General features: G+C 37.2%; 1 protein-coding gene across 1 annotated transcript in view; it reads left to right on the forward strand.

Moving 5' to 3' along the window:
* DNAH11 (dynein axonemal heavy chain 11) overlaps window positions 1-17,032 on the forward strand; it is a 313,801-nt gene that overhangs the window by 239,333 nt on the left and 57,436 nt on the right. Inside the window, exons 64-65 of the mRNA XM_087428734.1 lie at window positions 3,374-3,609; window positions 4,818-4,940. Coding sequence (XP_087284860.1) covers window positions 3,374-3,609; window positions 4,818-4,940 — 359 coding nt within the window. The remainder of the gene's footprint in view (window positions 1-3,373; window positions 3,610-4,817; window positions 4,941-17,032) is intronic.

The following is a 17,032-nucleotide window of genomic DNA, read 5'->3' on the forward strand; positions in this document are numbered from 1 at the left end:
TTCCCCCTCCGCCTCTTCCCCCAGAATGCTGGAGTGGAAAGGAAACATAGAGCTTTGGCATGAAGGATGTCAAGGCAGGAGAGTGGATTTGTCATATTGGGCATTGAGGTTGTCACGGATTGATAGCAAAACTTGGGAAGGCAAGAAGGACCAATAACTATGTCCTTAATAATATGGGGAAATACATAGAGGATCGTATGGCTAGACTCCATGGGCCTCAAAGGTGGCATTTTTTACTTAAGGTTGGAAGAGCAGTGGTCTGGGAATGACCTGCGGGGAAGTAAGAAGAATAACAACTCTTTCCCACACACAATTTTTCAGTAATGAGAGTATTAAGAAAATGAACTGTCTACTTGAGAAAGCCTGCAAGTGAAGTGAGACCTAGGGCAGTGGTTCTTGCACCCTCTTGAAATCGTGTAGAAGTGAACTTTTAATTCATATTGCTGCCAGTTGCAGTGGAATCATTAGCGATGGGGGGCTGCATGTGGGCGGTTTTTGAATGCTCTCATGTGATTCTAATATGCAGCCTGGGGTTGAGAGCCACTGCCCTAGCAGAGTGCTGTTTTGGGTAAGAGAGGCAGGTAGAGGGAGCAAGGGAGTTTGGTCCAAACAGGACTGGGATACTAAAGGACATATGGGAAGAGTTGTCACCAAGTACAACAGTGGGGGCATGAGTTTGGAGGATGGGATGGGGAAGAAACAGAGTAGCACAGAGGGTGGTGACTGAAAAGGACAGGGACAGTGGGCATACATGGCCTTGAGGGTCCAAATAAAATCGTCATCCAAAATTGTTGCCTTCCAAAGTTGTCCGCTGGGCAGACAGATGAAGACGTGGGCAGGTTCGTGGCGGCATTTGCACTCTACTCATTAATCTGACCTGCCAATTTACAGACAGAGCTAACACATGGAGTTTAGTGGTGTTCACCTTTCTACGCCTCAGTCTCCTAAGTAAAAAGAATAGAGATATCTACCTTACGTAACTCCTGTAAGAGTTAAATGAGACAATGAAAAGAGTGAATGTATATGAATAAATTTCATAAACACTCAAAGCCTTATAAATATTAGTTGCTTTGTTATCATTATATTAGGAGAAACTGGGATTCTTGCCTCATCAGGAAGTTCCCTTTTTCCCTTTGGAATATGCCACTTGGTCAGTTTTCAGAGATTCTGATATGCATTTGGTGTTAGGATTGGTTTGGCTTGGCTTCTGGCAGGTACTTCCAGCCTTCTCTTTTCTCTCAAGTAAAAGCTTCTTTTCCGAAGAAGGGAGCCTCTTTCCCTTTTTTGTTGTTTTCAGCTCCACCTTATAGTAGTAGCATCCTGACTGACAACATGTTGACGTTACTTAGTGAAGCAATTACACAGAGCCTTTCTTGACTTACGAAGCTGACTCTGGGTGTGAAGGGCTCCCTCTTTGTGCTTGGTTTCTGAACTCATTTTCCCTTCTGTAGACTCCTTCAAGGAATTCTGAAAAGAAGAGTGGATTAAAAAGGAAGATACATATGAATTATGGTTTATTTTCCTCAGCCTAAACCTGGGTTAAAATTTGTTGCTAAAGTGATGCCTGTATTGTAACTAGCAAAAAAATAATTTGATGGAAAAAAAATTCTGTATAAAGTCATGCAACTACCTATTTGAACATAATGCTGTAAAGAAAATATCCTAAAATTTGTTTCTAAAAATTTAAGTCTGAAAGTATTTCACAGTATTTATGATACTCTTTAATGTGAGTTACCTGCTTTATTTCCCCTACTAGGTTAAACTGACCATTAGAAAAGAGGGAAACTGGTGTTCTCTTTGATCCCCTGCACTCTACTCTGCACACAGTAGGTGCTCAAACAATTCAATCTACAGTCATGCATTGCTTAACGATGGGGATACATTCTGAGACGTATTGTTAGGCATATCGTCATTATGTGAACATCCTAGAGTGTACTTACACAAACCTAGATGGTCTAGCCTACTACACACCTAGGCTATACGGGACTAATCTATGGGACCACCATCGTATATGTGGTCTGTCCTTGACCAAAATGTCATCATGCAGTGCATGACTGTATTGAATTCAGATACAAGACCTACATGTGTACCTTCTGTTACTCCTTTTAGCTGCAGAAATTAGCGCAGTTAATTCAAGCCTTCAGTTGTTTCCAGTTGTTTGTATTAAGTAGAAGGTAAGAAATTAAAGCCACGTATCCCTTGCTAATAGGAGAGTGCTTATTCTAAAAGATACCAGTTTGCTTGTGTCTTTAAGAAAACTGTATCAAGTCAGATATCAAGGCTTGTTCATAACACCAGGAGATAGAGTTGAATTTATTTCTAAGATAACATTGTAGTCAGGGACAATAGGAATATTGTGCTACTTTTCCTATATTGATATCAAATTGCATCCCAGCTTTACTGTGGGAATTCTTCCAGCATGTTGTTTGCTGAAGCTCTATGGCCAACCAATACATCAAACTTCCTGCTGCTGCAGCCTCCTCCGCCTGCTCCCAGTAGGGATCTTACTACAACCTCTTATGGAGGCGGGCTAGCCCCCCATCAAGCCTTGAGGCTAGCTCTTTTTTCATCTTGCTCATTTTGTTGTCTCCAGACAGTGTTTTATATGCAGGAGGTACTCAATAAATTTTTGGTTATTGATGACCAAACGAAGAAATTCCTTTGCGCAATCTTGTTTATTTTTGGTCAAGTCAGTTCATTTCTGTAAAGAATGATCCTTACTCTTTAAAATAGGTTTCTCTTTTTCTCTCTCTCTCCTTTAAAGGAGACAGCTCCCCACTTTGCAATGCTGCTTTTCGCTGTCGCAATGTATGCAATTCCCTCTCAGAGTGGAGATTGTAATCTAAGTTCCTTGACACAACCAACAAATTGATGAAGTTCTAGCAGATTGAATACATTCCATTCGCCCATCCCAGAAAGGGAAGTTATCTCTTTGTAGTGTTGGCCTGTAGGAAAAGATGAAATGCCTGAGCAAGATACTGCATTTTAGCGTTGCTTATGTGGGGTGATTACTTCATGGGCAAATACATTTCTGTTATTCTGCCTGGTGTTTATCTGCTGTCTAAATTCACTCTCACCTTGTTGGAATCGCTGTAGATGTATGTATAGGGCAAAGCCCCTTTCACTTGGAGCCAGACAGATGCAGTTAGTAAGTCAGATGTTGAATACTGCAGTTGACAGATCTTTGAGAGGTAAATACCAGGCTTATTGAGTCAAATTGTATTCCACGATGAGAGTTTTGTTTGGCTTCTGAGAGTCTACAGAGGATTTGCATGTGTTCTCTTGGCTTTGGTTTCTTGTCGTCTTGTCTGTCATGCTGAGTCTTTTCCTCTGCCACACTGGCAGTTCATTGCACTGAACTCTCATTTTAAAGGTTTCCATCCCAGTAACTGAAGGCCTGGACTTGATTGCCATGTTGACGGATGATGCTACAATTGCCACCTGGAATAACGAAGGACTGCCCAGTGACAGAATGTCAATCGAAAACGCCACTATCCTAACACACTGTGAGCGCTGGCCCCTCATGATAGATCCCCAGCAACAGGGAATTAAGTGGATCAAGAATAAGTATGGAACTGACCTGAAAGTCACACATTTGGGCCAGAAAGGGTATGTGAAATCTGAAGGACTGGCTTTCTGGTTAGCTGCTGTGCAATGGTTCTGATTTTTACAAAGTTCTGGCATTCATTAGACCTCTCCCCACTTTGAAGTGTTACAATTTGATACGACTTGTTTATCCGCCTGCTCGTGTCTCATGTAAAGCATCCCTGTTGAAAGGGCATTTATGTTGGGTGGCACCTACTTACCTGAAGAAGAAATTAGATTGAAGGTTAGAACAAACAGTGCATCTGAGAGGAAAAAGATGTCAAGTTCCTAAGGCCAAGAATGGAAATATGATGTATTCTAAGCCTTCTTGACAGTGTTTGGCATATGGTAACACAGAATTGCCAAGTGCCCCTGTAAGCTTAATGATGTTTACAGTCATATTCCTAAATTTATACTTTGCCTACAATAAGATTTTAACATGGCTACAAGTTCCAACATTGGATGCCTGAAGAAAATTTAATTTCTTAGTCAAGTTTTACATGTCACTTTTGAAAACTGAATCTACTCCAAGATTTTTGTCATTGGGTCCTCATGATAATACTGTCTGATGAGGAGAAAGCTGTCTTGTATGTAGTTGGTGTTCAGTTAATGTTAAATAAATAATTTTAGACTTACTGATATTTCATTTGACGCCTCCATAATCTTTTCACATGTAAAATGAAATAAGGAATTTCTACAGTTGTGCAGATAAATGTATTCCCTTGCTTATCTGAATACTTGGAGAAAATTATTTTTGAAGGGAGAAACTATTTTTGGAGACTGGGAATGAAATAAAATAGTGGTTCACCACTTTATATGACGGGACCTAAAAGTTTAAAAGATAAATGTTTGATAAAACTACAAAGCATTTAATATAATTTGAATTTTTCCATCAAAAAAGGACCTATTGAATGAATTTAAACTTATGATACTTGGGTAAGTTACATTTATTTCAACCATGATTATTATCAAAAGTAACCAATGTACACATGAGCTTATTAGTTCAAACTGTTGAATTTCACTTGGAAAATATAGCTGTGAAATTTATCTCAAAATCTAATCTTTAATTTCTATTAATCTGGTTGAAGAAGAATACTACTTTATAGTTTTCTCTAAGTTAGTCTCATTTAAAATATCTACATTAAATTAAATATAATTTAATGTAAATAATTTTGAACATTTTCCCTGTGCTAACTTACATTTTATTATCTTAATTCTGACCAAATTTTAAGGTTTTTGAATGCCATTGAAACTGCCTTGGCCTTTGGAGATGTCATCTTAATTGAAAACCTTGAGGAAACAATAGATCCGGTCCTTGATCCACTGCTTGGTAGGAACACGATTAAAAAAGGGAAGTAAGTATTTTTGAATTTTTAACATATATTTTGTGCTACACATGAGTTTGATTGTCAGGTTCTATTTCTTAGCCTCGTAATCAAGTGTAATCTATTGGCATCTTCTTGGTGATATTTCTGAATGTCCATTCCAAGGCACCTACACTCCAAGACCAAAGCAACCTCAACATGATCCAGACTTTCAGACTATTTCTTTGGTGGATTTAGATTTATGTTACCCAATTCTTGATTTATAGACCAAAAAATGCATTGTCACAAATCTGAGAGTACTTGCTCCCTTATTAGTTTACACCAATGTTTCTCTAACTTTAGTACTTTTCTAAACACCTTTAGTGTGTTTGCCTTAATTGCGTATCACTTGTACCTTATTTACTTAATATTTTTCTTTAAATCAATTTTAAATCCACTCACTATTTTTTTTCTACCCAGCCTCATTCCAAGTTAGCATCTACTAAATCACGGGTGTACTGTGCTAGTTTTGTGATTTCCAATACACTTAAAATATATATAATCATTAAAAAAAAAAAGAGTTCAAGTAGACCCCTAAAATCACCTCCCATACTAGCAGTGGTGGACTGCCAACAACTGGGAACACCCCTGGTGAGCTCTATGTGACGTTCCAAATGACCGTCATTCCCCCTGGAACACCACACTCTCCAGGACATTCTCCCAGGGGCAGTGGAGCTCTTTCCAAGGAGTCATCGTGTCACTTTCTATAAATGTGTAAACAGTCACATGCAGCAGTTGTCGAGCCTGGTGGGTTCAGGGGAGACTGTGGCATTCCAAAGGCTCTCAGGCCTCTTCCCTCAGGAAACTGGCATTCGACTTATTTCACTGGATTGCCTTCTCTTTTTCTGTTGTTTTTTCTTCACAAAGGTGTCATTTCAGAGCTTTCCCAACCTCCTCTTTTGACACCCACTCTCTGCCTCAAAGGTGTCTGTCTCCTTTTTCATCACTAGATTAATCCTGTCAATTTTAAGTGGAAATAGGCCTACTTAAGGGTGACTAACTTCTATTTTTTAAATAGTCTCTAACCGATTGGTATAGTATTTATTATACAACTCACTAAGTAAATCCATTGACCGTGACTGACAACTTATAATTGTTTAATAAACCAAAATTTGCCAAGACATGCATTTAGAACAGTCTAATAAGACACTTGACAAACTGTAACTCTTAACATAAATATAATTGTAGCTGTGTCTGATGTGTTAAAAATATAGTGTAAAATCTTGAATGTCATTAAAGTGAAATCCTTGTTATTAAGGTTCTGACTCTATTATGAAGACCTAAAATTTTTTGTCAGTGAAATACGTATTCTCTAGCTTTAACTTGGACTTTCAGTCACACAATTTCAGTGTAAAAAATTTGGTGACTCTCTATTATATATAAAAAATATATATATTTTTTTGATAATCTGAAATTTTCCGAGACTGATAAATTTGAGTCATGATTTTTCCTTAGTATGGATATGTTAAATATCAGAATCTCAGAGGTCTTTTATTTTGGAAACAAATTATTTTACAGAGAGCATTAAGTCTTTATCACAAAATATCAGGCCAGAACGATTTATTCCAAACTAATAATATTTACTGAATATGTACTCTCTATTAGGCTTTCTAGAACTAATCATGTCATTCCAGCATTTTTTTAGAAGGTTAAGAGAATTTTAAACGATGTGTAAGAGGATAACAGATGGTGCTTACCACATGCAGTTACTACCTTAACAGTCCTAGCTCCTAAACTCTCATGTGTGGGAACAACCACTTGTATGAGGGTAAATTAGAGATCTGTATCTCCAGTCTTCCCCACTTCCCTCTCCCATGCAGATGTTTTTGGAGTATCTTTACCCAAAGAATCTGAGTGCTAGTGAAGTCCTTACGTATTCTATTAGTCATTGAATAAACCTTCTCTGAGTACTGCTATATGCCAGGCAGTGTACTGGGGGCTGCAGATTCAAAGCATGATAATGTATAGATGTGCCCTTAAGAAGGCTACATTTCCTTTCAGGAAAGATGGGCCAATAAATGATAAAAGTAATACAGTGCCATTGATGTGACAGAAGTACAGTCATGCATCACTGAATGATGGGGATATGTTCTGAGAAATGCATTGTTAGGCCATTTCTTCAGTGTGCGAACATCCTAGAGTATACTTACACAAACCTAGATGGTATAGCCTACTATACCGCTAGGCTATATGGTATTAATCTTATGGGATCACTGTCAAATATGCGGTCTGTTGCTGACTGAATCATCATTCATGATGCATTACTGTCTACATGGCAGGAAGTCATCAGTTCCAAAGTGGAGACTTGGAAAGGCTTTATGGAAAAATAGTGAAACACATGAAACTGTCCAACAGCTTTGGGGAACTGCAAATAGGATCCAAATCGCTGAATAGTCTTGTGTTTGGGAGGAAAAGTGGGAGTGTGGACTGGGAGAGATGAGACCAGAGAGATTGGCAGGGCCCAGAATGTGGACATCCTTGGGCACCACAGGTCACCTGTAGGTTGGCCTTTTCCTATCGGTTGATAATTTTTTTTCCTCAGACACACTGAAGGGACCCATTCCTATCAGTAACTCTAGTTGACAACAGCAATGGCTTTTGACAACAGCAGTGGTTTTTGACCAAAGGACCATGCCTTCCTGGAGTAGCAAATCTGGAGTCTCCATCCTTTCACTTGAAAATCATGAACATAAGTCAATGGGGAAGCTAGTGAAGACTCTTAAGCATGCTGGCAGCGTTGTGATCGGATTTATGTTTCTAAAAGGTCATATTGTTGGCAATATGAAGGATGATTGAAGGCGCGTGGATCTAGAGCCAGAGTCTAATTAGCAAACAATTGCAATAATCCAGTTGAGACACGATATGAGGCTAAACTAAGGCAGTGACAGTAGGGAGAGAGAGAAGAGGACAAATCAAAGAAATCTCAAGGAGTTAATATCATATTTATGGTCATTAGTTGGATATTGTTGGTAGGGAAGAAGGAAGGTTCAAGGGTGATTTCCAGTCTTCTGCCAGGTTAAATGATGGTGTGATTTATGGAGTGATGTGATATAGCAATAGAAGTAAGTGTGGGGAAAGGAATAATGATTTCACTTATATTGGACATTCAGAGATTGAGTTGCTGCTGTAACACTCATTCCCAAAAGAGAAGTCTAAGAAGCAATTGGGTATGTGAGTATGGAGCTCAATAAGGAGATCTTGGCTGAACATGTAGATGGGGAATCATCTACAAAGAGAGGTAGTTAAGCCATCATGGTGGATGTGATTGTCTAGGGAGATGCTATATAGTCAGAAGAGCAGAGGGATACACCCACTTCATAGATGAGAAAAATAGGGACGAAAGAGCTTAGTTAATGTCTTCTTGAATGTCCTATGACTATATAAAGTTTAATATGTGTAAATCTAGTTTCTTAACTAGCTTTTCCAAATAAATAGGCACTACCATTTTTTCAGTAGAATTCCTGTGAATGCTACTTTCCCAATCTAACTCTTCCTACTCTCACAATCCATTTTTTCCCTAAACCTTGCTTATTTTCCCATCGATGTTTTGGGATCTATGTTTTGCTTTCATATCTACACCTTACAGTGTGGTTCAGGCCTTTCATTTCTTCCTGCTGACTGAAGTAATCTCTTTATATCCTTTCTCTGCTCACTCCTCTCCAATCCAGACAGTGGTTAAAATAATTTTTTTCTAATATTGCATCTATCATCACTCCCCTATTCAAGAACCCATTAAGAATTCTCTGTTATGTATTACATTGAATTGAATTAAAGCTCTTCTACGAAGCCACAAAATGCTTTGCCTGTTTGATACTGCTGCATTTCCTCTTACTAATGTCATTACTTCACACAGATAATCCCCTCTCCTTTGATGTGCTATTTTACTTATCTTTTCTGTCTACAAATGCCAAATTCACTTAATTCAGAATTCAACTGCTATTTAATCAATTAAATGGGATTTTAATTTTCCACATTTAATGCCTCCCACACATAGTACATTCTATACTGTCACTGTGTCATTCTGTCTTCATATGTCCCTCTTACAATATGCTTAAATATTTTTTTTACTCATATATCCTTATTAGATTACAGGTTCTCTATGGGTGAGAATCATACTATATGACTTTAAAAAAATGGTTAATCAAAATAAAAACAAAACAATAAAAACATAGACTTTTATTTCTGGCACTGTGGCAGATTAGATATGTGAATACTAAAAAACAACTAAATATGTTAGTTAAAATATTAAAAACGTCTTTTGAAATCTATCACTTGGTTACAAAAAAATGTGCAACCAAAAAGCAAGAATCAGATAAGGAACACCAAAGCTGGTTTTGTTCCTGACGGTATCTGCTAAAGACTGATGACCTTGGGTTTCGGTTTTGATGGATATACAGAGCTTGGACCAAGCCTAGGGCCTATTCAGGGTGTGAAATCTGCTAAGAGATTCCTGGGTGATGCTAGAGCCTCAGGGGGCCATGCCTTCTATTTAAGGGTAAATTTGTTAAACATTAAACAAACAAAACCCAGCACTGCAGAAAGGAAACTTTTCTTTCTCTACCCTTGCCCTCAGAAGAGGTAGAAACATATCCCCTGAGAATTCCTAACCAAGACCCATCCCTCTTATGAACATTCAAGACAAATTTTTATTATTTATATGCCCTAAAACACCTCAAAGCAATAACTTATTTTAAAGTGTTCTTGGATTGGTCACATCCCAAGGCACTTGGCAGAAGCAAACAAATTCCTGTTTGGAATAATATACGTAAGTCCAAACTTCAGAGGATTGTGAAAGATATAATTCGAAGGTACATGAGTTCACAGGCAAAAATCATAGAACACACAAGGAAACAAGGCACCACGAGCAAAAGCCAATAGCAACATCAAACAATAGAATCGTTATCTCTTTGCTCTTTATATTTCTCTTACTGTTAATAAGGATATGTTTTTTAGCCTTCCGTGAATTGCCTATGGTTAACTTTTGCTAATTTTTTCCATTAGGTTTCTCATCACTTTCTTTAATTCCTCAATTTTTTTTTGCTTCCACTCATTGTACTCTTTCTTGTTTTCTAACATGATTTTGAATTCATTCATTCTCTAAGCATGTATCTTTCCATCATTTCCATAGGATTTGGCATGGGAAAGAAAGTAAATACAGTGTTCAGCCTACTGTCTTGAACTAGCTACATGTCCATTTTCAAGAGAGACTTTTAAGGCTATGAGGTGGGGCTTATGCACTAGTACATTGTTGTTAGAAACTAGTATTGGGGTAGAAGAAGTAAGATGAAACTTGGATCCAATTTTAATCTGCTACACCGTAGTTTGGTGATTTAGGATAAGTTGTTTAGCCTGTTCTTTGTGTTTACATTTTCTTATCTGGTGAAGAAAAAAACACAAAGAGCATAGCACATATAGGTCTTCACATACAGGCTCTGAAGTAAGACATTGTCTTTTGGACATGGGAAGTATGAACAAACCATGAATGGAGCCACAAAGCAGATCAGCAAAGAGGAGGGGTAGAGAGGGAAGGAATCAGTCATATCTTTTGATATTTTAAGTTGCCTCCTAAAAGCAGTAGAGAGTTTAGGTTATTTAAATTTTATTAATTGGGGCTGGCCCCATGGCTTAGCGGTTAAGTGCGCGCTCTCCGCTACTGGCTGCCCAGGTTCGGATCCTGGGCGCGCACCGATGCACCGCTTCTCCGGCCATGCTGAGGCCACGTCCCACATACAGCAACTAGAAGGATGTGCAACTATGATGTACAACTATCTACTGGGGCTTTGGGGGAAAAAAAGGAGGAGGGTTGGCAATAGATGTTAGCTCAGAGCCGGTCTTCCTCAGCCAAAAGAGGAGGATTAGCATGGATGTTAGCTCTGGGCTGATCTTCCTCACAAAAAATAAAAAATAAATAAATTTTATTAATTAATACTGATACATATAAAATACATAATATATGAAAGTTATAAAGCATAATAATAATTTAGACATGTATCTACCATTCAAATTATGAACTGAAAGATTACCAATATCTTTAAGCCACCTTTCTGCTCCTCTCCTTTCCCATTCTGCCTCCTCTCCAAAGGTAGTGAATATTCTAAATTTTGTTATCACTTCATTACTTTATTTAAAATAATTTCATCATATGCATTTTCTAAAACGATATATTATTTATTTTTGTTTGATTTGGGGCTTTATAAAAATGCCATCATAGTTTATATAATTTAAAGGGACTTAAATTTCTACTCAATATTATGTTTCTAAGACTTCCTATAGTCTTGCTTTTAGCTGTAATTCTTTTCACTTGGCTCTAATCTCATGTTTATCACTATAATAGTCAATGGTGTGGCTACTCCTCAATTTATTTAATGTTCCTATTGAAGGACATTTAGGTTGTTTTCAAATTTTTTGCTATTATAGGGCATGCTGCTATGGATATTCATGTACTGAATATTCATATACACATCTACAGGTGCACACAGCAAGAGGTTCTTCAGAGTTTATATTCTGGAGTAGAATAGTTGGGTTGTAGATTATGTGCACAATAAGCCTTAAAAGATATCGCGAAGTTGTTTTCTAAAGTGTTTGTACAAATTAACATGCTCACCAGTAGTGTATGAGTTGTGGGGTCTTTCAGAAGACTGAGCTGGGGACTTTCATTCTTCAGCTATTTTTTATAGTATACAAGATTTCTGTGTTTTATACTATTAGCCACCTCTTCCTATGAAGAACTATTCCTATGTCCTATTTTTTTCCCACCTCTTTGAATGGAAAAAGTTGAGGACACTCAAAATTTTGAGAATAGTTTTATTTATAAAAGCTTTAAAAGTTCTTTGGAATATAGTTTGATATTTTAGTGATTGTATTGTTTTAACCTAACAAGATGTTTAAACAAAGCAAACACTTTCTTGTTCCTTCATCTAAGTCTTTAAAAAAGAGAGAGAGAAAAACTTTTTAAAATATTCATATATATGCAAACTAGAAGGGGATATGAAAAATAATAATAGATTAGTAGAAGTAAGAATTATTTTCCTTTTAATGCAATTAATTAAAACTGGGAGAAAACAATGAAAAGAAAATTAATGGGAAAATGTTGATATGGTTCTGTTTAATAATAGAGATACCCATTTGCAGTGTTAAAACAGGAGTAAAAAATTTTGACTTCGCCTTGAGCATATCCCAAATTAATCTACTTGTTTGTAAGTTTTCTAATAGGGCTACCTGTTCTGATCTTCAACAATGAACATTTTACTTGATTTTTTTCTATCCCCTTATATCTTTATGTTCCTATGTTACTCTGTGTGATTATCTGTGGGGTTAAAAATATGTTTCCCTTTGTGTTGTAAAGATAAAATAGCATTAAAAACAAGAACAACAGGAGGAAACAACCCACAGGGATTGCAAAGCTGGTGCATTCACCCAGAATGTCTTTACTGTATCATATTCCTCCTCAAATGCAGGTGGGATAACACTTTCAGACTCCTGGGAGTAAGTCACATTCTTCAGAGAGTTTTTGGCTATTAATAGTGTTTTTGTTTCTTTTAGTTCTGTTTGTTTTCAGGGCCTCTTTTTAAACCAATATTAGTTTATTCTTCCTAATAATGAATGTCTGAGAAGATGCTTGTGATAGATACAGCATAGTCCAAAAGTTGAAGTTCATTAATAATTGGAATGTTGTGGAGTATGAAGTAATGAATACTAATTACTTCTTTCATGTCTGACGGGTCCCTGTGGACCAATACATCAGCCCAGACTTTAATTTGGTTCTAGTAATGGTTTCATCAATAGCACATTAAATCTATGTTTGAGAAGATATACAGTTGAACCTGACCCACATAGTAGATACCACTGTCATAAAATGGCCACAGGCTGACAACAGCTGGGTAATTACAAATAATTAAATCCACCAAACTCCAGACAATCCTAATTTTAAGTAAAATATATCTCATGGTATCAATCGACAGGAAACATATCTGGGAAGATTTATCAACATGTACTTTTTCCAAAGCAAATTTACTAGCTTACATGTTAGAGAAGTTGCTGATCTGTGGAGCATCTTTATAAAATTATCTCTCTTTAAGCTTTCAAATGCCCCCAGCTATTATTGAAGTAATTTTTGAACTTTAATCTTCGGTGGAGTAACCTTACTGCAAGATGTATTTCAGCTTGTTTCTGAGCATATAAATATTATGTTAAAAAGACATTTTATACTTTAGTCTATATTTATTTTCATATAATTATTCTTTTAGTAATAGTCTTTAAGTAGCATTCCCTAGAAAGAAACTTTAATAGAAATATTAGCTATATGATATGTTTCTATTTTTATAGAAATAATAAAATGAAAGGGAGACAGTATTTTACAGTTACTTATTTTATAATGACTAGGTTTCCTGAAAGCTGCACTAAAATTAATAAGAGGAATTGTTTTAATTAGCAAGTTTCCAGTTTATATAGCCACCTTTGGAGTTGATGCCATGCGATTGTATTATAGCTGATTATAGATCTATTTGAATGAGATCTTGGGTGAGATTTAAGATAGAACCATGTTAAATGAAATCCCACACTATAATGGAATGTGCTCTCTTGAGCTGGAAAATTATGGTTTTTATTTTTATTTATTTATTTTTTCCGTATAGATTGCTTTTATTTTTATTTTTTTTTTGAGATTAACTTTAATAACATATTTTATTTAGTCCAATATATCCAAACATCAACATGTAATCAAGATAAAAAAATTATTAATGGGATATTTTACCTTCTTCTTTTCTATAATTCTTTTTTTTTTTTTTTTTTAATTTTTTGTTTATTGCAATAACATTGGTTTATAACATTGTAAAGATTTCAGGTGTACATCATTGTACTTCCATTTCTGCACGGACCACATCATGCTCACCACCAAAATACCAATTACAACCCATCACCACACACATGTACCGAATTAACCCCTTCACCCTCCTCCCTTCCCCCTTCCCCTCTGGCAACCACCAATCCAATCTCTGTCCCTATGTGTTTGTTTATTGTTGTTATTATCTACTACTTAATAGAAGAGAAATCATCTGGTACTTGACCTTCCCCTCTGACTTACTTCACCCGCATTATACCCTCAATGTCCATCCATGTTGTCACAAATGGCTGGATTTAAGTCGTTTCTTATGGCTGAGTAGTATTCCATTGTGTATATATACCACAGCTTCTTTATCCATTAGTCCCTTGATGGGCACTTAGGTTGCTTCAAGTCTTGGCTATAAGTGAATAAGGCTGCAATGAACACAGGGTGCATGTACCTTTGCAAATTGGTGTTTTCAAGTTCTTTGGATAAATACCCAACAGTGGAGATAAGCTGGATCATATGGTAGTTCTATCGTTGATTTTTGAGGAATCTCCATACTGTTTTCCATAGTGGCTGCACCAGTTTGCACTCCCACCAGCAGTGTATGAGAGTTCCCTTCTCTCCACAACCTCTCAACACATGTTGTTTCCTGTCTTGTTAATTATAGCCATTCTGACAGGCGTGAGGTGATATCTCATTGTAGTTTTGATTTGCATTTCCCTGATAGTTAGTGATTTTGAACATCTTTTCATGTGTCTGTTGGCCATCTGTATATCTTCTTTGGAGAAATGTCTGTTCAGGTCTTTGCCCATTTTTAATTGGGTTGGTAGTTTTTTTGTTGTTGAGATGCATGAGTTCTTTATATATTTTGGAGATTAAGCCCTTATCAGATGTATGGTTTGCAAATATCTTCTCCCAATTGTTAGGTTGTCTTTTCGTTTTGTTGATGGTTTCCTTTGCTGTGCAGAAGCTTTTTAGTTTGATGTAGTCCCATTTGTTTATTTTTTCTATTGTTTCTCTTGCCCGGTCAGATGTGGTGTTTGAAAAGATGTTGCTAAGACCGATGTCGAAGAGCGTACTGCCCACGTTTTCTTCTAGAACTTTCACAGTTTCAGGTCTTACATTCAAGTCTTTAATCCATTTGGAGTTAATTTTTGTGTATGGTGTAAGGTAAGGGTCTACTTTTATTTTTTTGCATGTGGCTATCCAGTTTTCCCAACACCATTTGTTGAAGAGACTTTCTTTTCCCCATTGTATGTGCTTGGCTCCTTTGTCAAAGATTAGCTGTCCATAGATGTGTGGGTTTATTTCTGGGCTTTCGATTCTATTCCATTGATCTGTGTGTCTGTTTTTGTGCCAGTACCATGCTGTTTTGGTTACTATAGCTTTGTAGTATATTTTGAAATCAGGGAGTGTGATACCTCCAGCTTTGTTCTTTTTTCTCAGGATTCCTTTAGCTATTCGGGGTCTTTTGTTGTTCCATATAAATTTTAGGATTCTTTGTTCTATTTCTGTGAAAAATGTTGTTGGAACTTTGATAGGGATTGCATTGAATCTATAGATGGCTTTAGGAAGTATGGACATCTTAACTATGTTAATTCTTCCAATCCAAGAGCACGGAATATCTTTCCATTTCTTTGTGTCTTCTTCAATTTCTTTCAGAAATGTTTTATATTTTTAGGTGTACAGATATTTCACCTCTTTGGTTAAGTTTATTCCTAGGTATTTTATTCTTTTTGTTGCAATTGTAAATGGGATGGTATTCTTAATTTCTCTTTCTGCTACTTCGTTGTTAGTGTACAGAAATGCAACTGATTTTTGTATGTTGATTTTGTATCCTGCAACTTTCCCATATTCGTTTATTACTTCTAAAAGTTTTCTGGTGGATTCTTTAGGGTTTTCTATATATAAAATCATGTCATCTGCAAATAGTGACAGTTTCACTTCTTCCTTTCCAATTTGGATCCCTTTTATTTCTTTCTCTTGCCTGATTGCTCTGGCTAGGACTTCCAGTACTATGTTAAATAGGAGTGGTGACAGTGGGCATCCTTGTCTGGTTCCTGTTCTTAGAGGGATAGCTTTCAGTTTTTCACCATTGAGGATGATATTAGCTGTGGGTTTCTCATATATGGCCTTTATTATGTTGAGGTACTTTCCTTCTATCCCCATTTTATTCAGAGTTTTTATCATAAATGGATGCTGATTTTTTAAATAAACTCGGGTTATGTAGTTCTCTCATTAAGTCCCTGTAGGTAAGAATATTTTAATTTTCAAATTAATTCATGCCCTCATATAATAGAATTCAACATTCTAGTCTCTCTCAATTTCTAAATTCAAAATAAAGTTTAATTGTAAAAAAGACCCTCCAACAATTTTTTTATCCCTAAATTCAATCAAGAATTATTTTTAAGTATAATATTCAGGGTCTACAGATAGTGCATACGCACCCTCACAATCATCGTGCTAATACTATTTTTGTTGTTGTTAGTGCCCTCAAGTGGATTCCAACTCCTAGCGACCTTGAGTACAGCATAGAGGAACCTTTTATGGTCTTTTTGCGCCATCCTCGCACCTTCTGGTGCTATATCAGACAATGCTCAGCAGCTATTCATAGGGTTTTTTTTTTTTTAATTTTATTTATTTATTTTTCCCCCAAAGCCCCAGCAGATAGTAGTATGTCATTGCTGCACATCCTTCTAGTTGCTGTATGTGGGACGGCCTCAGCATGGCCGGAGAAAGGTGCGTCGGTGCATGCCCGGGATCTGAACCCGGGAGGCCAGTAGCGGAGCGCGCGCACTTAACCACTAAGCCACGGGGCCGGCCCATATTCATAGGGTTTTAATGGCCAATTTTTTCAGAAGTAGGTGACCAGGTCCTTTTTCCTAGTCTGTCTTAGTCTGAAAGTTCCACTGAAACCTGCCCAGCATGGGTGACCCTGCTGGTATTTGAAATGCCAGTGGCATAGCTTTCAGCATCACAGCAACACGAAGCCACCACAGTATGACAATTGACAGATGGGTGGTGTGGTTCCCGAACCTGGGCCACAGCAGTGAGAGCGCCAAATCTTTTTTTTTTTTTAACCCCCAAAGCCCCAGCAGATAGTTGTATGTCATAGCTGCACATCTTCTAGTTGGTGTATGTGGGACGCGGCCTCAGCACGGCCAGAGAAGTGGTGCATCAGTGCGCACCGGGGATCCGAACCCCGGGCGCCAGTAGCAGAGCGCACGCACTTAACCGCTAAGCCACAGGGCCCGCC

The sequence above is a fragment of the Ceratotherium simum genome, chromosome 1 (assembly GCF_057802395.1).
Source record: "Ceratotherium simum simum isolate JZ-2026a chromosome 1, ASM5780239v1, whole genome shotgun sequence".
Taxonomy (NCBI): Eukaryota; Metazoa; Chordata; class Mammalia; order Perissodactyla; family Rhinocerotidae; genus Ceratotherium; species Ceratotherium simum.